At 40.2% G+C, this 21,549-nt stretch overlaps 1 protein-coding gene across 3 annotated transcripts in view; it reads left to right on the forward strand.

The window, feature by feature from the left end:
* Positions 1-21,549, forward strand: part of nfatc2a (nuclear factor of activated T cells 2a) — a 62,547-nt gene that overhangs the window by 36,495 nt on the left and 4,503 nt on the right. For 2 of the 3 annotated variants that reach the window (XM_079574888.1, XM_079574886.1), the window contains exons 8-12: positions 1,735-1,790; positions 1,869-2,001; positions 2,079-2,248; positions 3,076-3,318; positions 4,619-4,859. In XM_079574888.1, the coding sequence (XP_079431014.1) occupies positions 1,735-1,790; positions 1,869-2,001; positions 2,079-2,248; positions 3,076-3,318; positions 4,619-4,859 (843 nt within the window). The remainder of the gene's footprint in view (positions 1-1,734; positions 1,791-1,868; positions 2,002-2,078; positions 2,249-3,075; positions 3,319-4,618; positions 4,860-21,549) is intronic. The other variant, XM_079574887.1, reaches the window with a different exon arrangement.

The raw sequence follows: 21,549 nt of genomic DNA on the forward strand, positions 1-21,549 counted from the left end.
GTGAGCGAGTTCACGGTCTCAGCGGTGGCTTAACCCCCCGCCTTAACCAAGCGCATTTTCTCCGGTTCAGCTTTACCCAAATCTAGAAGCTTCTTGACTGGAGCTCACAGCCGATAGGCCAGTGTAGCTGTGTGCCTCATTTGAAAGACCCACAAAACTAATCGTGACTTTTTTGTTCTGTTTTCACCGCATCACATTTGAAAGCGTTTTTGTTTCTTTTTTTGTCGTGTTTTTGTCTCTTTCGTGTCCTGTTTTTGTCTCTTATTTGTTGTATTTTCGTCTCTTTTTTTGTTGTGTTTTCGTCTCTTTTTTTGTCGTGTTTTTGTCTCTTTTTTATGTTGTGTTTTCGTCTCTTTTTTATCATGTTTTCGTCTCTTTTTTTGTCGTGTTTTCGTCTCTTTTTTATCATGTTTTCGTCTCTTTTTTTGTAGTGTTTTGTCTCTTTTATATCATGTTTTTGTCTCTTTTATATCATGTTTTTGTCTCTTTTATATCATGTTTTCGTCTCTTTTATGTCGTGTTTTCGTCTCTTTTATATGATGTTTTCGTCTCTTTTATATCATGTTTTTGTCTCTTTTTTTGTCATGTTTTCGTCTCTTTTTTGTCATGTTTTCGTCTCTTTTATATCATGTTTTCGTCTCTTTTTTTGTCGTGTTTTTGTCTCTTATATCATGTTTTCGTCTCTTTTTTTTGTCGTGTTTTTGTCTGTTTTATATCATGTTTTCGTCTCTTTTTTTGTCGTGTTTTCGTCTCTTTTATATCATGTTTTCGTCTCTTTTTTGTCGTGTTTTTGTCTCTTTTAAGTCTCTTTCTGGTCGTGTTTTCGTCTCTTTTTTGTCGTGTTTTTGTCTCTTATATCATGTTTTCGTCTCTTTTTTTTGTCGTGTTTTTGTCTCTTTTATATCATGTTTTCGTCTCTTTTTTTGTCGTGTTTTCGTCTCTTTTATATCATGTTTTCGTCTCTTTTTTTTGTCGTGTTTTTGTCTCTTTTAAGTCTCTTTCTGGTCGTGTTTTCGTCTCTTTTTTTGTCTCTTATATCATGTTTTCGTCTCTTTTTTTTGTCGTGTTTTCGTCTCTTTTATATCATGTTTTCGTATCTTTTTTTGTCGTGTTTTCGTATCTTTTTTTGTCGTGTTTTCGTCTCTTTTGTATCATGTTTTTGTCTCTTTTATATCATGTTTTCGTCTCTTTTTTGTTGTGTTTTCGTCTCTTTTTTGTCGTGTTTTTGTCTCTTTTTTTGTAGTGTTTTCGTCTCTTTTTTGTCGTGTTTTCGTCTCTTTTTTTGTCGTGTTTTCGTCTCTTTTATATCATGTTTTCGTCTCTTTTTTGTCGTGTTTTCGTCTCTTTTTTGCCGTATTTTCGCCTCTCTTTTGCTGTGTTTTCGTCTCTTTTTTTTCATCATCTTTCGTCATGTTTTTGTCGATCTTTTGCTGCATTTTCATCCCTGTTTCCGTCTCATTTTTGTTGCTATTTCTACAATTGTTTCAAGAAGCTTTTAGATTTGGTTATTGCCAATCTGGAGAAAATAAGAGGTTAATAAAAGTTGCAAATTGAATCTATTTTTTGGAGAAAATAGTAAATGTATCTTTTTTTTTTTTACTTTTGATCCCAAACAAAACAAAAACTATGGTGTATATTATATTCAGCTGCTGTTTTGGCTGAAATGATTTTTTTTTTTTTTTTCCTGCTCGGAAGTCGTATTAACACAGTACATACATGTTGTTGTCTTTGCAGATGGGCAGCAGATCTGGGAGATGGAGGCCACGGTGGACAAAGACAAAAGCCAGCCTGTGAGTGTTCACGAGGCTCCTGCTGTGATCGTACGTTTCGAGCTTTAAAAAAAAAACCTGAACTGAATTCTTTTCCAGAGCCTTCTGTTCGTGGAGGTGCCCTCGTACCGGGACTCGTCCGTGTGCCGCCCCGTCAAAGTCAACTTCTACGTGATCAACGGCAAGAGGAAGCGCAGCCAGCCGCAGCACTTCACCTACACCCCGCTGCCCTGTGAGAGCACGGCTGTTTCACATGTTTCTCAGTACATAAAATAGATGGCTTTGAGTGATTTAGAACTGTTGTTTCAGCTCCGTCCATCAAAACCGAGCCGTTGGATGAGTACGAGGGCTTCGTCATGCCTCAGATGTTGGGGGGGCACACGTACTACCACAGTCCACGGGGCGTCCTGCATCCGGACAACAGCTTAGTGTCCAGCCTGTCCTCCTGCCTGGGCCCCGGAGTCCCGCCACAAGCAGAGGTGGGTAGAACTCACAAAATGTACCTTTAATCAATGTTTCATCAAACTTTTGAGTAGTCTAAAAGGGGCTAGATGCAAATTAGACATTTTTTTCTCACTCCTGCCACCTCAGGTCATACGTGTAACTGCACCTTTGATATTAAGCTCGTGCATGACGGCACTTTGAGTGAATACATAATTTTTGACATTATTAAACTCCGTATAGTCCCTTTAAAGATGACAAAAGATTTATATTAAGGCAAAACACGACAATTGGAACCTCCATTTTTCTCTCAGGGTTCAATGTTGAGATTTTTAGCTAAGTTTTCTCCCTTAAAGGTGCATTATGTAACTTTTTTGATGAGTGGTCAGCATGGCGCCTTTACTTTCCATCACAGTGGTCTCTACGACGCTCCAGGATCAATTGTTTTGTAGGTTTTTTTGGTGAGAGGCTCCATCAACAGTGAAAACCTTCCAAACAATTGATCCTGGAGCGTCGTAGAGACCACTGTGATGGAAAGTAAAGGTGCCATGCTGACCACTCGTACAGCGGCAAATAAACTTTTTTTCCCACATAGAAAGTTGCATATTGCACCTTAAACATTTTGGGGGTCACGCCCTGTATGTTATTTCATTATACGAAATAAGATACAGGTCTGGCTATAAGAACATATTAGCAGTATAACAAGAAATCCCTGTTCACCTGCACCTTTGAGTTTCAGACCAAGTCAATACTTTAAATCAGACACAGTTTAGTCACATATACTTTGTGCTGCTCTTTCGTGGGCCGTTTCTTTCCTTTCTTTAACACGTTCTTTTGGGACCTCTCCTCTCACCTCTGTCCACAGGAGGGGAGGTTCCAGCAGCAGAGCCCAGCCATCGTGTACTCTCGTGGGGGTAAAAACGTCAGCCCCGGCCTGTACCACCAGCACGGCCACGACGTGATGCCCGACCCGCACCACCGCTCCGTCCTGGTCCACACCGGCTCACCGGCCCAGCACCCGTCAATCATCCAGTTCTCCCCGACCAATCAGCACCTCCTACCGAGGGCGGGGGACGCCTTAGCCCCGCCCCCACACGAGAACCAACAGGTGGGACTCGTATTATCAATTTCAACTTATAGTTCTCCTAACGTATGAACTTTCACCGTGAAACAAAGAAATGGCCTAATCTTCACAACAAGATGTTGAGTTATTGCACTTTTTAGCTGTTTCTATTTAGATTTATTCGTCAAATTGTCACTTCAAGGGCCATTTTCCCAAAATGCATTTTCCTCACATTGTTGTGCCAACAAATCCACTTTAGTAGCACATGACACTACGTTTTTAATCGCAGACTGTAGCCACTATGGTAATGTTATGCACAGCACTGGCCCTTCCCTCCCCAAGCTTTACCTCCAACAGCCGGGACAGGCACGTTTGTGTCGCGGAGGGACCATTTTTATCATCAAGGGCCGAACATCACCATTGAAGCCTCAAATAAACAAAAAACAAACATTTTCTGCAACCCGACCCACCAGTTAACCTCTTAACTCCCGCCTGAACTGAGAGCATTTTCTCCAGTTCAGCTTTACCCAAATCCTGTAGGCCAGTGTAACGCCTCATTTGAAAGCTAAGATCTACAAAACTCATCTAAATGAATCTTTTTCCTCACGTCATCACATTTTTTTTCCATCATTTTTTTGGGGGGGTGTTCAACTCATTTTTTTTCACTTTTTTGTGAAATTTTGTCTTCATTTTTTTTCACTTTTTGTCCCATTTTTTTTAATTTTTTTTGTCAATTTTTTGTGACATTTTTGGCACTTTTTCATACATTTTTGGTCAAATTTTTGTATATTTTTTGTCACATTTGTCATTTTTTCGTCAATTTTTGTCACTTTTTTGTCATATCTTCATCATTGTTTTCGTCTCAGTTCTGTCACTATTTTCACACCTTTTTTCCAGAAGCTTTTGGATTGGGGTAAAGCCAAATTGGAGAAAATGTGCTCGGTTCAGGCGGGAGTTAAGAATTATTTGATCTCGTATTTGCGTAATAATATTTCTCAAATTCATCTTGTGGGCCAGAGGTTCTGTGCTGGAGGGCCGGTTCTGGCCCCCGGGCCTGACATTGCCTACTGCTGTCCTACAGACTTTTCACTTAAACCCAGCTTATTCAAAAACAACAAATCTTTGTAACTAATATGCCAACAAAAGAAAACCATACCGACCATAAACCTGCATCTATCCATTATTGGTATTTTACTCAGAAAATAGAGACAATATTAAATAAAATGGCTTCTTTTTTACGTGCAAACATGAAATGAAAGAAAACTACAACACATTTTTCCTCGTAATCTCCTGCAGAAGCTTGTAGTTGATGTATTTGATTCCATCTCCTCTTCTCGTGTCCCAGGTGGTGTACTGCGAGGGCTACTCCCCCCAGGGCCACTCCCCCTCCCACCCGCAGCCCTACCCCACCGTGATCCAGCAGCAGTACATCCAGAAGAGCCCCCCTCCCCCCGCTCCTCCTCCGCCGCCGCCGCCGCAGCAGCAGAAAGGCCGGGCCGCCTCAGACTCCCCCGCGCACACGGGCCCCAGGAGGGTCACGGTCAAAGAGGAGAACCTGGACCAGGCCTACCTAGATGATGGTGAGTGTAAGTTCACGCTTTTCTTCTTCTCTTTGGGACTAAACTGGAGCTTGTAAAGTCAGACGCTCGAGGCTCTGTCTGCGGCTGCAACATCACCGTGACCTCTGAACCAGGTGCATTTTCTACCCAAATGTAAAACGTTACAGTCGAGAAGCCAGAGTAACGCCTCATTTGAAAGCTAAGACCCACAAAACTGATCATTTTCCTTACGTTGTTGCCACGTTTTAGTCACTTTTTGACATTTCTTTTCATTGCTCTTTTGTGGCATTTTTGTCACTTTTTCAACCATAAAAAAATAGTCATAATTTTTTTGTTACTTTTTCAAAACATTTTCAACAATTTTTTTTTATATTTTGTCACATTTTTTGTCACATTTTTTGTCATTTACATTTTTTTTTTTTTTTTAAATTGTCACTTTTTCAAAAAAAAAAGTCACTTTTTCAACTATAAAAATATCTATATATTTTTTAATACTTTTTCAACATTTTTTTGTTATATTTTTGTCACATTTTTGTCATTTAAATTATTACTATTTTTTTTTTATTGTCACTTTCAACAATTTTTTGTCACATTTTTGTCATAATTTTTTTTTTTTTCACTTTTTCAACATTTTTTTGTCATATTTTTTGTCATTTACATTTTTTTATTTTTTTTTTAAATTGTCACTTTTTCCAAAAAAAAGTCACTTTTTCAACTATAAAAAATAGTCTTTTTTTTTCCTTTTCAACATTTTTTTGTTATATTTTTGTCACGTTTTTGTTATTTAAATTATTACTATTTTTTTTTTTAATTGTCACTTTCAACAATTTTTTGTCACATTTTTGTCATTTTTCTGTTCCTCTTTTGTGGTGTTTTTGTTGCTTTCTTTGTCCCATTATTGCCGCTTTTTCAAGTATTTTTTTGTCACTTTTTCAAAACATTTTCAACATTTTTTGGTCACATTTTTTGTCATTTAAATTATTCTATTTTTTTTAAATTGTCGCTTTTTCCAAAAAAATGTGTCACTTTTTCAAAACACTTTCAACAATTTTTTGTCACATTTTTGTCATTTTTCTGTTCCTCTTTTGTGGCGTTTTTGTTATAATAATTTTTAAGAGTAATTTGAACCATTTTGCCTTTAAAAGACCTTACATTTGAGCAGCATCAGCTTCGTGGTTGTATAAGCTACGCGGCGGCGGAGTGATCTGCTAGAAAATAGTCCCTCAAAATGCGATCATTCATGTGATGCAGGTCAGTTATATTCCAAACATGATTCTACGGACACAGACATTTATATGGTTAGTCTGGTGTTATAAGTGATTTGCCTCAGGTGCTCTGTGGAGCAGGTCACACTGTTTTTAATGCAGGCTAGCTGATACCATAGACATGCACTAGCCTTGCACTATCCTAGCCCCACGAAACACTTCAAATATAAGAACTGCATGAATTACAAAAAAAAATATCTCCAGAAATCACTCTGGATAACGAGGAAATGAGGCCCTATGTCAAACATCCTGAAACATCCCTTTAAACTCCGTATACTCCCTTTAATGTCTTCAAAGAGTCACACAATGTAAATAGCGTTTAAAATGAAGAGCCGCCATTTTGTTTAAAGTGTTTCCACATTGTTGACGGTATCTGCACGTCTTTCCATTTAACCAGATCTGTTTTTCTCTGCACGTTAAGCTCATATCACTTTTTCCGCCGTCCGATAACGCGGAGCTCAGATTAGGTCATCTTCGGCGTAATGTGCTTGCGTTGCTGGGCCGCGGCGATAAGCAGCTCGCCTCTCGCCTCTCGCCTCTCGCCTCTCGCCTCTCGCCTCTCGCCTCTCGCCTCTCGCCTCTCGCCTCTCGCCTCTCGCCTCTCGCCTCTCGCCTCTCGCCTCTCGCCTCTCGCTGCGTGTCTTGGACCCGGCCGTGACAGCTGCCTGTAACGGATGATTAGACGGGGCACCGCCGCTTTTCTCAAGAACAATTCAAGGATATTTACTGTATCACCTCCATCCCCCCTCGCACATGTCCGTATCGGCGTCCGCGCTATAGCGTCGCGAAGCAAAACAATCTCCTCCGGCGAAAGGTGTAGCAATGTTCCACTCGAGGGGGGAAATAACACGGGACCGTGAGTCATGTGTTTATGCTGCCGCCTGTCCGGCCCCGTCAGCCTCCAGGAGGATTATTAATGCCGGGTCACATCCAGGAGCCGCCCCGTCCCGTCCCCGCGCGAGGCCAGAAAGTGAATTAACTGTCGGGTGGCACATTCCTCACGTAGATTCGCTTATTGTCTTTGGTCAGTGTCAAAATGGCAACTGGAGATGATGCTTTTAAAGGAAAAGGCCACCGTTTTTACATACTGAGATATGTTCTTACCTAACCTTAGTCGAGTTAATATATCCCCGTCTGGTCTTTGTCCGTGCGCTCTGTTACATACTCTCGCTCTGCACATACGCAGCCTCTCCCACATGTCACATAGCTCCAAAAAAGCTCACGATAGAAGCTACCAAGCTCTTCCACGTGTTCCCTATTTAAATAAAGTTACGTGAAGTGTTTTCAAGCGAAGTATATTTACACAGAAATGTAACATGTGGATTTTATAAGCAAATAAAAAGGGGGACTATATTGTGAGGCGTAATGATACGAGGAGCACAACGTCCGCGCAGTAACTCCTAAAGACTTCCCCCGCTCACTTCCGTCAATAACCTTTAGGAGTTACTGTGCGGACGTTGTACTCCTGTATCATCGACTTTTTCACAGTTGATTTGTTAGTAATTAGTTAATTTACTCATTTACATTTCCTTCAGTAAAGTAGGCGACACTTTTAAGAGAAGTTATTTTAGAATTGAACAGATGCCATTTTTTTTCATTCAATAATATTTTTTTATTTTTATTGCCCTGTCCATCAGTGCAATAAAGCTCCTCAATGCTTTTGCTTTACTCATTTATTTATGCTTTTATTATACAGCTCTTCACAACGTAAGTAGAAGCTCCGTTGATTTGAATGGGATTTCCCAACGTTCTACCGGTCATTATTTTCTGATAAAGGACCTCTGAAGTTGGTGCTTTCATATCACTCCGCACGTACGTAGTAGCGACACTTTCTGTCCCGTCACTGAGAGAGAAGTCGGGGAATCGCTCGTGAAGTTAACGTGAGTCTGACTTTCAACTTACCCAGAGATTCACCACCATTCCTCCAACTGCGCCTTCAGCTAAGTAGCTAGGCTAGCTGCTAGCCTTGCTGCTTCTAGCCTAGCAAAACGTTGCCGAGCAACGCGCAAACTTTTGGGAACTATTTGTCGCGGAAGTCATTAAATAAACCTTTCGACCTTAAAAGTGTACGAAGTTTATGTTGTGTGTGTTCAGTTTGCAAATGGCCGAATAATAAGCGGATAATGTATAGAACGCTGGTCATTATCGGGAAAATAAGCACCTTCAGGGCGAAACAAGACCGGTTCGCCCTGAAGGGGCTTATTTTCCCGATAATGACCAGCGTTCTATACATTATCCCTTACTTATTTAACAATAGTATTGAGATGTTGCTTATTTCTGCAGATAAATGGTCTCTTTTCTCCTTTACTTCAGCTCCGTGTGGATTTCCTCATGTGTTTATAGCAACTTATCCAGAAGCTTCAGCATTTTCATTGTTTTGTTGCAGCTCATTTTCTTATTAGTCGCTGGATTAGTTTTTCAGATGGGCATAAAACGGCGTAAGAATCGCCAGAATTGTTAGCCGCGAGTTAGCTGCTAGTTAGCAACATTAGCAACATTTGCCTGTATGTTGTAAACACTGCAGACGCTGCAGCACTAACAACATTAAGCTCTGGTTAAATCCAGCTCAGACTCTGGTTTAGAGAGCGCAGTCTGTAATAAAGTCAGCTCTATGTGGATTATTGTATTTACACTAAACAATTCTCCAGTTTGTTGCTTCTTCTCTCCTCAGCGGAGACCGATATGGTATGGTGTGGACGTGTGGTTTCAGAAACCGATACCACACTTCAAGTGGTATCGGTTTCTGGTATCGGAACCTCATGAATGAGTACGAGTATGAGTATTTCCAAACTTTTGATGGGAACTGTATATGATGAATGCGAAATCAGGCCCAAAACAAGACAACAGTGGATCGAAATGAGGAAAATCAAGTCTTATTTAAGTTCTGCATGTTTGTTTTAGGATGTTATAGCAAAAAAAAGTGATCTATTATTGAGATTATAGTTCGATATAGTAGTGTAGTATATATAGTATAGTATAGTATCGATATATACCCAGGGGCCGGACTGGGACTGAAAAACAGCCCTGGACTCCGGTCAGCCTGGCCCAAATTAGTGTAAATGTGACACTTCCACAAATACACATGTGAACCTCTGACCCCCCGCCTTAACCCAGAGCATTTTCTCCAGTTCGGCTTTGCCCAAATCTAAAAGCTTCTTGACTGGAGAGCAACACTGTAGCATCTCATTTGAAAGCTCAAATCTAGAAAAGTGATGGTAACTTTTTGTCACGTTGTCGCTGCATTTTTGTCATGTTTTCGTTGTGTTTTCGTCTCTTGTTTTTCGGGGTTTTTTTCATGTTATTGTTGTTTTTTCATCGCTTTTTTCATCGCTTTGTCGTCACGTTTTCGTCACATTTTGTTGTGTTATTGTCACTTTTTTGTCGCTTTTTTGTTGCTTTTCCAGCGCGTTTTTGTTTTTGGATGCTTTTCCTTTAACCCCTTAACTCCCACCTGAACCGAGCACATTTTCTCCAGTTTGGCTTTACCCCAATCCAAAAGCTTCTGGAAAAAAGCTGTGAAAATAGCGACAAAACTGAGACGAAAACAATGATGGAAATGTGACAAAAAAGTGACAAAAAATGGATGAAAAAGTGGCAAAAATGTCACAAAAATAACAACAACAAAATTACCAAAAATGTGACGAAAAATGAGTTACAAAAATGAGTTGAATACCCAACAAAAAAATAATGGAAAAAAAAATCTGATGACGTGAGGAAAAAGATCCTCTCGGTTGAGGCGGGAGTTAAGAGGTTAAGCTTTTAGATTTGGGTAAAGTGAGAGGCCAGACCGGTGGCCCTGGAGCCAGTGGCCCTTCTGTGCTCTTCCAGAATACAGGACATATGGCCAGTCCGCCCCTGTATATCCCCTTACTGAAGGACCACTTGGACATGTCTTGGGTTGATGGGGGAAGCTGACGGGCCCAGAAAGAACTCCACACAGACGGGCCCAGAGGCGAGGGTGATGTCCCTTTAAAAACATTTTTCAGCTTTCGAGAACAAACGTCCTGCCACTTTTTGCGACGAGGAAAACGCATTATGGCATGTTTAAAATGTCTGCTTAGTACATAACGGTTCAAAGTGATCCGCCCCGGGTCCATGTGTTCAGGAAGTGGGTCTTAAAGTGCGAGAGAGAGAAAAGTGTCACTGTCCCGCGCCGTGGACATGTTGACACTGTTATGAAGCGAAAAACAACCTCCATAGCAACCATTGTCCGGCGCAAGTGGAAAGCGGCCTGGGAGAGCGGGGGAAGCCTCTGTTTGTTGTAGTTGGCGGGACTCCTCCTTGGCCTCGCGCCCCTTGGTTTCTGAGGGGGAACCCACCAGAGGATTAGCTTTTTTTCCGACCACAACATTCTGCTAATATACAGTATCTGGCAGCGCGAAATCCTATTTGCAGCTGCTGCTCTCCCCCAGAAACCCAGCTCGGTCCGAGTAGCGCGGCGGACACTGCACAAAGAGAACGTTAGAATACAGGACATTTACACTGCAAAAAGAGAACGTTAGAATACAGGACATTTACACTGCACAAAGAGAACGTTAGAATACAGGACATTCACACTGCAAAAAGTGGATTCTAGGCAAGTAAAAAATGTCTTACTTTAAGAAACAAGTTCTTATTTTTTCCCTAAAAAGTAATGTCTCACTGAGCAAAGTTATCTTGAGAAAAAAAATCTTGTTTTAGGAAATAAAATCTAGCCATTTCTTGTTCAGATATATTTGCTAAAAACATGCTAGTTTTTCATGCAACAAGAAAGAAAAACTTTTTGAATCTTCTTCAGTTTTAGACAAAGAATATTTTTTCTTATTTTAGGAAAAACTAAGATCACAACAACTCTTAATGTAAGAACTGATTCTCACAGAGAGATAATACATTCCATTCTTTAAAGTGGGCGGCTCGGTGGCACAGCGGTTAGAGCCTCAGCTTCACAGCTCGAAGGTCCTGGGTTCGATTCCCACCAGGACGGGGTCTTTCTGTGTGGAGCATGTTCTCCCCATGTCTGCCACTAAAAACATGTACAATAGGTGAATCCTCCAGCAGGTGATTCTGACCATCAGCCTGGCTCCACATCATGGAGGCGGGTCCCCGGGCAATACTTTCCTTAAATATTAGTATTTATTAAGAACATTTTGCTCAAAAATATGTGTAATTTAGAACATTTTACTTAAATCAAGCAACATTTAAGTAAAATATCCACAATTTTTCACTAAATAAGAATGTTTTCCTTAAATTATTCAATTTTCTGAGGACATTTTGCTTAATTCTAGTTATTTATTTGCTTAAATTTAGTGTTTCTTTCTTGTTTAATGATGAGAAAAATATTCTAGAAATAAGAATTCTTAGCAAGAAAAAAACGCTGACCCCAATGGCAGAATTTTGTCCTTAAAACAAGACAAAGGGCCCGATCTTGTGCATCAAAACGGAGACATTTTGCCTCAGTAGCAGCACTTTGTGATCTTGCTCCAGACTTAGCGCATTTAAGTGGGTGGAGACACACATTTTCCTCCAACCAGATCGACTCCACCTCCAGGAGAGTGGGAGTGTGGGAGTGGGGGGTGAACATGTGCTTTTGTTTTGCTTTGCGTTCACGCCGAGCGCGGCCGATCCGCGCCACAGCGGACGCTGTAGCTCTTTTTCTCTGGAGACGTGAACATGGTTTAGCTCACGATGGGGTAAATAAAGTTTTTAGTTTGACCTGTGAGAGCCCAAGGCTTAAGAAAGAACGCAAGACAGTGCAATGTAAACCAGGAAGTGAATGTCAGCCGTGTTTCCATCAGTGCAGTCGCCTCCTCTTGTGACGCCCCCTCACAGGTGGCGGAGGCCAATGGCACATATAGCGCCGCCACTCGAAAATAATTCGCCAAGAGCCTGCGCCGCCCCGTGCGCCGCCACAAGATCTGGGCCAAAGTGTCTTATTTTAAGATTTTTTCCTTGTTTTTAGTACGGCACTTTTTGCAGTGTAGCTAACGTGGATGGATTGGACGAGTTGAGGTTGATTCAGTTTTAGGGGATGCACAACGACAGTCCTCAACATAATCCTCCCCATAATCCAGCGCTGGATCCGCTCTGTGCAGCTTCCGCTCTCAGGGGGTCAGTGACTAAACGTTTGCTCATGTGCAAAACAAGGAGCACTCACACAGCACAACGTTTCCTTAATTACGTATTATTGACACACATTCTTATTTACATACATATTTGTGGCCCTGATACTGTACTGTTCACATTATTTAAATGTTTAATCAGCTGCAGCACATCCACAAAACAGGAGATTATATTGTTCCACTATAGCACCCGCTAATTTGCACCGTTCTTGATGACTTAGATTTGCTCGCATGCTTTTAGCTAACAGTTGAGTTCACTTTTCTGTCCTGTGTAGTTCTGTCCGCTGCCTGCAGAGGGCCCGCAGGCCAAATCCCAACATCCTGATGAAGTCTCTCACTTCATACTGCCTCGTCCTTAGATAGGGACTTCATCCATCCATCCATCCATCCATCCATCCATCCATCCATCCATCCATCCATCCATCCATCCATCCCTCCATCCATCCATCCATCCATCCCTCCATCCATCCTTACATCCATCCATCCATCCATCCATCCATTAGACAGACCTTTGCAATGAACCACAGCTTAACCTAAACCTAAAATGTTACAGCCTATAGGCCAATGTAACGCCTCATTTGAAAGCTAAGGCCCATAAAACTCATTTAAACCGATCGTTTTCCTTGCGTTGGTGCCGTGTTGTTGTCACTTTTATTATATTTCTATTCATTGCTGTTTTTGTTACTTTTTCCAGCTTTTATTGTTTTGCGTTTTTGTTACTTTTCTGTTGCTCTTTTGTAGCGTTTTTGTTGCTTTTTTGTCTCATTTTCGTCACAGTTTTGTCACATTTTTACATCACATTTTCATCACTTTTTTCACTTTTTTGTCACTTTTTTGACATCACTTTTTTGTCACTTTTTCGTCACAATTATTTCACTTTTTTGTGTAATTTTTGTCACTTTTTCATCTAATTTTTATCACTTTTTTGTCACATTTTTGTCACTTTTTCCATCTTTTATTGTTTTGCGTTTTTGTTGCTTTTTATGTCTTTTTCGTCCCATTTTCGTCACTAGTTTGTCACTTTTTTACATCACATTTTTACATCACATTTTCATCACTTTTTTCACTTTTTCGTCACTTTTTCGTCATATTTTTTGTCACTTTTTCGTCACTTTTTCGTCTAATTTTTGTCACTTTTTATCACATTTTTGTCACTTTTTTACATCACTTTTTTCTCACATTTTTGTCACATTTTTGTCACTTTTTCCATCTTTTATTGTTTTGCGTTTTTGTTGCTTTTTATGTCTTTTTCGTCCCATTTTCGTCACTAATTTGTCACTTTTTTACATCACATTTTTGTCACTTTTTCGTCATATTTTTCCATCGATCCATTTTCTTCCACTTTTCCGTTGCCGGGTCGTGGGAACAGCTGTTAGATCTGCCCACATCACATTGCACCAGCCCCTATGGCGCCCCCTGCAGGTGGTGGGTCCACAGAAGGACGGCCTCATGGTTCTGACCGGGCCTGTTGGTCTCTCATAAGGGGCTAAACCTATATGTAATATACATTTTCTTTCCAGTAAAAACATAAATTATTACTAAAAATGACAGATTATTAGTGTTTCTTTTTCCAGAACATAAACCCATGATTGTGATTAACGCCGAACTCCAGATGCTTTTCCAAATCCGTGATCTGGATCGTTTTATTGACCGACTGCAAAAACTGCACATTCAGAGACGAGTTGATAATGAAGAGCACGTTTCATGTTTATTCATGTTTTGGGGTTTGACCAAAGTTGCCTCGACAAGTGGGATTGTTCGTGGCTTCACAATGACTCTGAATGAATTCGTGTTATTTTCCCTCAAAGACATTCCTCTTTTCTTTTTCTTTTTTTTTGGAGTGCGGGCGGCGGAGGAGAGCTCAGGAAAGGGAAAGGGCCCGGGCGCATGTGTGTGTTTGTGTCAATGGAAATGTTGAAACAGCGAGAAGAGAGAGAGCGAGAGAGAGAGAGAGAGAGAGAGAGAGTGAAAAAAAGTCGAATTTGTGTTTTTTGGCGGCGGCTGCCGGGTTTCCCTGAGCAGTAAACAGAGACCGTGTTTGAATCTGTGAATGGACAAGCGCTCAGAGCAGACAACATCGCTCTCTCATCCAACTTCAAACCCTGTCTCCGGGCGTTTGGCAAAATAAGCCGTAAACATCTCCTGAAAATCGCATTAGCTTGAATTCAAACTTGGCCGTTCTCTGTGCGAGTCTATTCTTAGTATTTATGCTCCTTTCCAGTCGAATTCTCTTTTGAGGTTACGTTTACCTGCGTGTCTTGGTATCCCCGGGCTTCTCCGTTTTTCCTATTGACCTAAAACATGTACAGTAGGCTAAAGTTTCCCAAGTTCGATGCCAGACCACGTGGAGTCTGGATACTGTGTTATTTTCTAAAAGGTTCCAGCCTATAGGCCAATGCAACGCCTCATTTGAAAGCTAAGGCACACATAACTCATTTAAACTGATCGTTTTCCTTGCGTTGTTGCCGTGTTGTAGTCACTTTTTTTATATTTCTTTTCATTGCTGTTTTTGTTACTTTTTCCATCTTTTATTGTTTTGCGTTTTTGTTACATTTCTGTTGCTCTTTTGTAGCGTTTTTGTTGCTTTTTGTGTCTTTTTTGTCTCATTTTCGTCAGTTTTGTCACTTTTTTACATCACATTTTTACATCACATTTTCATCACTTTTTTCACTTTTATGTCACTTTTTCATCTCATTTTTGTCACTTTTTTGTCACTTTTTCATCATATTTCTGTCACTTTTTCGTCACATTTTTATCACTTTTTCGTCACATTTTTGTCACTTTTTCGTCACTTTTTCGTCATATTTTTGTCACTTTTTCATCACATTTTTGTCACTTTTTTCTCACTTTTTCGTCATATTTATGTCACTTTTTCATCTCATTTTTCTCACTTTTTCATCACATTTATGTCACTTTTTCGTCACTTTTTCATCACATTTTTGTCACTTTTTCATCTCATTTTTCTCACTTTTTTGTCACTTTTTCATCATATTTTTTGTCACTTTTTTGTCACTTTTTCGTCACATTTTTGTAACTTTTTCGTCACATTTTTGTCACTTTTTCATCTCATTTTTGTCACTTTTTCATCACATTTTTGTCACTTTTTCGTCACTTTTTCATCTCATTTTTGTAACTTTTTCATCACTTTTTCGTCATATTTTTGTCACTTTTTCGTCACTTTTTCATCTCATTTTTGTCACTTTTTCGTCACATTTTTGTCACTTTTTCATCTCATTTTTGTCACTTTTTCATCACATTTTTGTCACTTTTTCGTCACTTTTTCATCTCATTTTTGTAACTTTTTCATCACTTTTTCGTCATATTTTTGTCACTTTTTCATCACATTTTTGTCACTTTTTCGTCACTTTTTCATCTAATTTTTGTCACTTTTTCATCACTTTTTCGTCATATTTTTGTCACTTTTTCGTCACTTTTTCATCTCATTTTTGTCACTTTTTCATCACATTTTTGTCACTTTTTCATCTCATTTTTGTCACTTTTTCATCACATTTATGTCACTTTTTCGTCACTTTTTCATCTCATTTTTGTCACTTTTTCATCACTTTTTCGTCATATTTTTGTCACTTTTTCATCTCATTTTTGTCACTTTTTCGTCATATTTTTGTCACTTTTTCATCACATTTTTGTCACTTTTTCGTCACATTTATGTCACTTTTTCATCTCATTTTTGTCACTTTTTCATCACATTTATGTCACATTTTTGTCACTTTTTCGTCACATTTTTCTCACTTTTTCGTCATATTTATGTCACTTTTTCATCTCAATTTTCTCACTTTTTCATCACATTTTCATCACATTTTCGTCACATTTTCGTCACATTTTTGAAATTTGTGTAAAAGTTGATTAATCCTCCTGCCTCACGTAACCTGTCCACACTGTTCAGCTGTGGGTAGAATAACCCAGTGTCCTGTTCCTGCTCCTCCTCTTTAACCGCCTCCTCACTTCCTTTCATTGGACGCTCGTTACCCAGACCTCATTACCTCGACATCTGGCTCTGCGTCTCTTATCAGCGCCGCTCGCCGTCACCGGGCCCTCGTCCTCCGTCACCCTTCGTCAGCCTTCGAGCGGGGACTTCCCGTGGTTCAGAAACATCTTCAAACTCTACCGTAGGTGTGATCTTCGCTTTTAACATGAGTCATCTCCAGAGGCTTCGGTCTGCAGCCGTGTGTGAAAACAGGGGGTGATGCCACGTCGCGCTGGCTCCGCACAAACCCGCCAGAAAAGACCCGCCGTGTGACATTGTTGACCTTAGAGCGATTGAAGAGGTGAACTACATGGATTCTGTGTTAAGTTCTAAAAGGTCTTTGATAGAGATGCAGCTTTTTTTGCTTCCGATACCGATACTATACTTTTGATACCTGATACCAATAGACTTTCAAGTGGCTTTTTTGAGTGAAAGTTCCTCGTTTCTCCATTTTAAGATCAGGAAATTCTTATCTTTTCTTGTCATGATGTTACAGATCAATGATATCTATTAAACTGGAACAGGCCACCGTTTTTACATACTGAGATATGTTCTTACCTGAGCTGTGACGAGTTCTTTAGGACCTGTCTGATCTTCCCCCGTGCCTTCAGTCACGTAAACACAGCGCAGACGGCGTTAGCATTTAGCCTCTCCCTCTCTCCTCTATAGCTCCAAAACAGGTCAAGATAGAAGCTACCAAGCTCTTCCACGTTTTCCCTATTTAAATATGGTTACGTGAAGTGTTCCACTACAAAGTATAATTACACACAATTAAACAATGTGGATTTTCTAAGATTTTTTTTGTCACATTTTTGTTGAATTTTTGTTGAATTTTTGTTGAATTTTTGTTGAATTTTTGTTGAATTTTTGTCACATTTTTGTCACATTTTTGTCACATTTTTGTCACATTTTTGTCACATTTTTGTTGAATTTTTGTCACATTTTTGTTGAATTTTGTGACATTTTTGTTGAATTTTTGTTGAATTTTTGTCACATTTTTGTCGAGTTTTTGTCACATTTTTGTCACATTTTTGTCACATTTTTGTCACATTTTTGTCACATTTTTGTCACATTTTTGTCGAGTTTTTGTCACATTTTTGTCACATTTTTGTCACATTTTTGTTGAATTTTTGTCACATTTTTGTCAAATTTTTGTTGAGTTTTTGTAATTTTTTTGTTGAGTAATAATACCAGGAGTAGTTCGACCTTGCAGTAATCTTCACTTTACTGTGCGGATGCCAAACTACTCCTGGTATTATTACTCCTTACAATATAGTTCCCCCTTTTATCCGCTTAGAAAATCCACATTGTTTAATTCTGTGTACTTATACTTTGTAGTGGAACACTTCACGTAACCATATTTAAATAGGGAAAACGTGGAAGAGCTTGGTAGCTTCTATCTTGACCTGTTTTGGAGCTATAGAGGAGAGAGGGAGAGGCTAAATGCTAACGCCGTCTGCGCTGTGTTTACGTGACTGAAGATCAGACAGGTCCTAAAGAACTCGTGAAAGCTCAGGTAAGAACATATCTCAGTATGGAAAAACGGTGGCCGGTTCCTTTAAGCTTCATTTCAATAAAAGTAAAACTCTATTTATGTCAAGCTTTGTGTGTAAAATACAGACCCGCCCGAGACAAAACCAGGGACAGAGGTCAGATTCGGTGCAACGTTCTAAACTTATTCACACATTTGTTATTCTGAGGTTATTTGGTCTCCCCTCTTTGATGCATTGATCCTTGAGTGTAGAAGAAGAAAGTCTAAATACGCTGCAGAGTCCAGGGGCACAGAGCAGGTCGGTGGAGAGTGGAACAAGGCTGGAGGCGCTGGAGCAACTGCTTCTTACTGAGATAAAGCACAGCAGCAGCGGCTCAGTGGACATACATTAACGACGGCCAAACTCCGACTGAACTCGAGCCGCTCTGTAGATCCATTTCAGCTTTGCTTAAACATCTCCGGACACGCTCGCCCTGCTGTGTCACGCTTTACGCCTTGAAATGATGGACAGGTTTGAGGGAAGTGTGTTCTGTGATGGTGCTGTTGTTCAGAACGTGGCACAGAATGGTTGGATTAGATGTCTGTCTCCCCCTGCTGGTCACAATGAGGAGTCCACAGCCGGTAAACCTGTAAAGCAACACATCTGAGTTAGAAAAACAGGGGCGGACTGGCCATGTGTCCATTCTGGAAGAGGCCACTGGCTCTAGGGGCACCGGTCTGGCCTCTCACTTTACCCAAATCTAAAAGCTTAACCGCTTAACTCCCGCCTGAACCGAGAGGATGTTTTTCCTCACGTCATCAGATTTTTTTTCCATAGTTTTTTTGTTGGGTTTTCAACTCATTTTTGTAACTCATTTTTTTTGTCATTTTTGGTAATTTTTTAGTCATTTTTTCATCTAATTTTTGTCATATTTTGGTCAAATTTTTATCAAATTTGTATCAAATTTTTGTCACATTTTTGTAATTTTTTTGTCACATTTTTGTCATTTTTTGTCCCTTTTTTTGTTATTTTTGGTCATTTTTTTATCAACTTTTTGTCACATTTTTCATCATTTTTTTGTCATATTTTTTGTCATTTTTGTGACATTTTTGCCACTTTTTCATCAATTTTTCGCACTTTTTTGTCACATTTCCATCATTGTTTTCGTCTCAGTTTTGTCGCTATTTTCACAGCTTTTTTCCAGAAGCTTTTGGATTGGGGTAAAGCCAAACTGGAGAAAATGTGCTCGGTTCAGGTGGGAGTTAAGGGCTTAAAAGAAAAGCATCCAAAAACAAAAATGCGCTGGAAAAGCAACAAAAAAGCGACAAAAACAATGATGGAAATGTGACAAAAAAGTGACGAAAAATTGATGAAAAAGTGGCAAAAATGTCACAAAAATGACAAAAAATATGACAAAAAAATTACAAAAATGTGACAAAAAATGACAAAAAAATGAGTTACAGAAATGAGTTGAATACCCAACAAAAAAATTATGGAAAAAAAATCTGATGACGTGAGGAAAAATATCCTCTCGGTTCAGGCGGGAGTTAAGAGGTTAAGCTTTTAGATTTGGGTAAAGTGAGAGGTCAGACCGGTGGCCCTCGAGCCGGTGGCCCTTCTGTGCTCTTCCAGAATACAGGACATATGGCCAGTCCGCCCCTGCTCTCTGTAAATGACGACAACAAAGCCCTTGTCCAGGTCTCCGACAGCCTCCTGCTATGTCTGTGGTCAGTGGACTTCCTCCGTGGTGCCTCGGCTTTGTTCTGGTGTCATTACTCACAGTGAAAGTGATCGAGTCAGCTCCTGTGCGGCGCTCTCTCTTCTCTTTCTTCTCTCGGTAAACACTTGGACTCATTGAGTGGGCTCTTGTGTTCCCCGACCCAGCAGACAGTCGGAGTCTGGTGTTTTGTCGAATGCTGGAGCTTCTGGAGCTTCTGGAGCTTCTGGAGCTTCTGGAGCTTCTGGAGCTTCTGGAGCTCTGTCTTCACCGCAAAAAGTGCCCGACTAAAAACAAGGAAAACAATCTTAAAACAAGACATTTTGTCTTGTTTTAAGGAAACAATTCTGCCAATGGGGTCAGCATTTTTTTCTTGCAAAGAATTCTTATTTCTAGAATATTTTTCTCATCATAAAACAAGAAAGAAACACTAAATTTAAGCAAATAAATAACTAGAAATAAGCAAAATGTCCTCAGAAAATGGAATAATTTAAGGAAAACATTCTTATTTAGTGAAAAATTGTGGGATATTTTACTTAAATTTTGCTTGATTTAAGTAAAATGTTCTAAATTACTCACATTATTGAGCAGAATGTTGTTAATAAATACTAATATTTAAGGTAAATATTGCCGCGCCCGGAGACCCGTCTCCATGATGTGGAGCCAGGCTGATGGTCAGAATCACCTGCTGGAGGATTCACCTATTGTACATGTTTTTAGTGGTAGACACGGGGAGAACTTGCTCCACACAGAAAGGCCCCGTCCTGGTGGGAATCGAACCCAGGACCTTCGAGCTGTGAAGCTGAGGCTCTAACCGCTGTGCCACCGAGCCGCGATCTTAGTTTTTCTTAAAACAAGAAGATTCAAAAAGTTTTTATTTCTTGTTACAAGAAAAATTATCATGTTTTTAGCAAATTTATCTGAACAAGAAATGACTAGATTTTATTTCCTGCAAGAAGAATTTTTTTCTCAAGACAACTTTGCTCTGCAAAACATTATTACTTTTTAGGGAAAAAATAAGAACTTATTTCTTGAAGTAAGACATTTTTTACTTGCTTAGAATCCACTTTTTGCAGTGCACCTCTGCTTCGTGGTTGGTGGTTTTAAAAGTCTGCCTCCGACCAGAGATCATTAGTGTCACTGACGAATCTTCTTGATGAGAGGCAAGATGTGTGTGTAAAGATGACCGCTTAAAAAACCTTTGTCTTTGATTCATGTTGTGATACGGATGGACCATTTCTTTGATCGGTTCCTTCACCTGTCAGTCCTGTTCCTCTGAAATCGTGTAGAAAAGACGTGGAAACTGACTGATCGGGCTCACGAAGACACACAAACGATGCTAAATCAACTTTTGTGAGCTTTCAACCACGGCATAATGTTGTTTGCGCCTCAATTTCTCAGATCGTGTTTCCCGGAGAACCACTCCATGACATCAGCGGGTGCGAGGCAGTCGTTTTGGAGACGGACAGGATCACTCGAACATCCATCTTTTATCAAAACGCCGAAGCAGAATGTATTTACAGCGTTCAGAAAAGCCTGAATAAAGTGTATGTGCTCTCCGAGGCGGTGGGCGTCCGAGGGAATTCCTTCTCCGGCTAAAGTAAACAGAGACTCCGAGGTTGTGACGACAGCGGGGCCTTGGCTGCGCGGCGCTGTCGGGGCTGTAAATGTGCACAGTGTAGGGCTTTCTCACATCTGCAAGTGATCAGCCCGGAGAGAGTCCAACGGCGGCGTGTTCACCAGAAGGTCACTGATCCCTTTTCCGACTACACTGAGCCCATTAAAGGAGCATTATCTTCGCTACTTCTTGAACTTTTGATGGTCTTTCATGAAAAAAGTCAGGTATCAGTCTGTGTATCAGTCAGTTCAAGACCATCCTGCTCTGCTTACTTAAAGCAGAACTAGGTGACTCATGCCCCTAGAGGCCATAAGCAGCACTGCCAGGGCCGGACTGGGACTGAAAACCAGCCCTGGACTCTGGTCAGCCTGGCCCAAATTAGCGTAAATGTGACACTTCCACAAACACATATGTGAACCTCTGACCCCCCGCCTTAACCCAGAGCATTTTCTCCAGTTCGGCTTTGCCCAAATCTAAAAGCTTCTTGACTGGAGAGCAACACTGTAACGCCTCATTTTTTTGTTGCTTGTTCATTACTTTTTTGTGGCTTTTTGCCGTGTTT

Source organism: Gobius niger (assembly GCF_951799975.1).
Source record: "Gobius niger genome assembly, chromosome: 17".
Taxonomy (NCBI): Eukaryota; Metazoa; Chordata; class Actinopteri; order Gobiiformes; family Gobiidae; genus Gobius; species Gobius niger.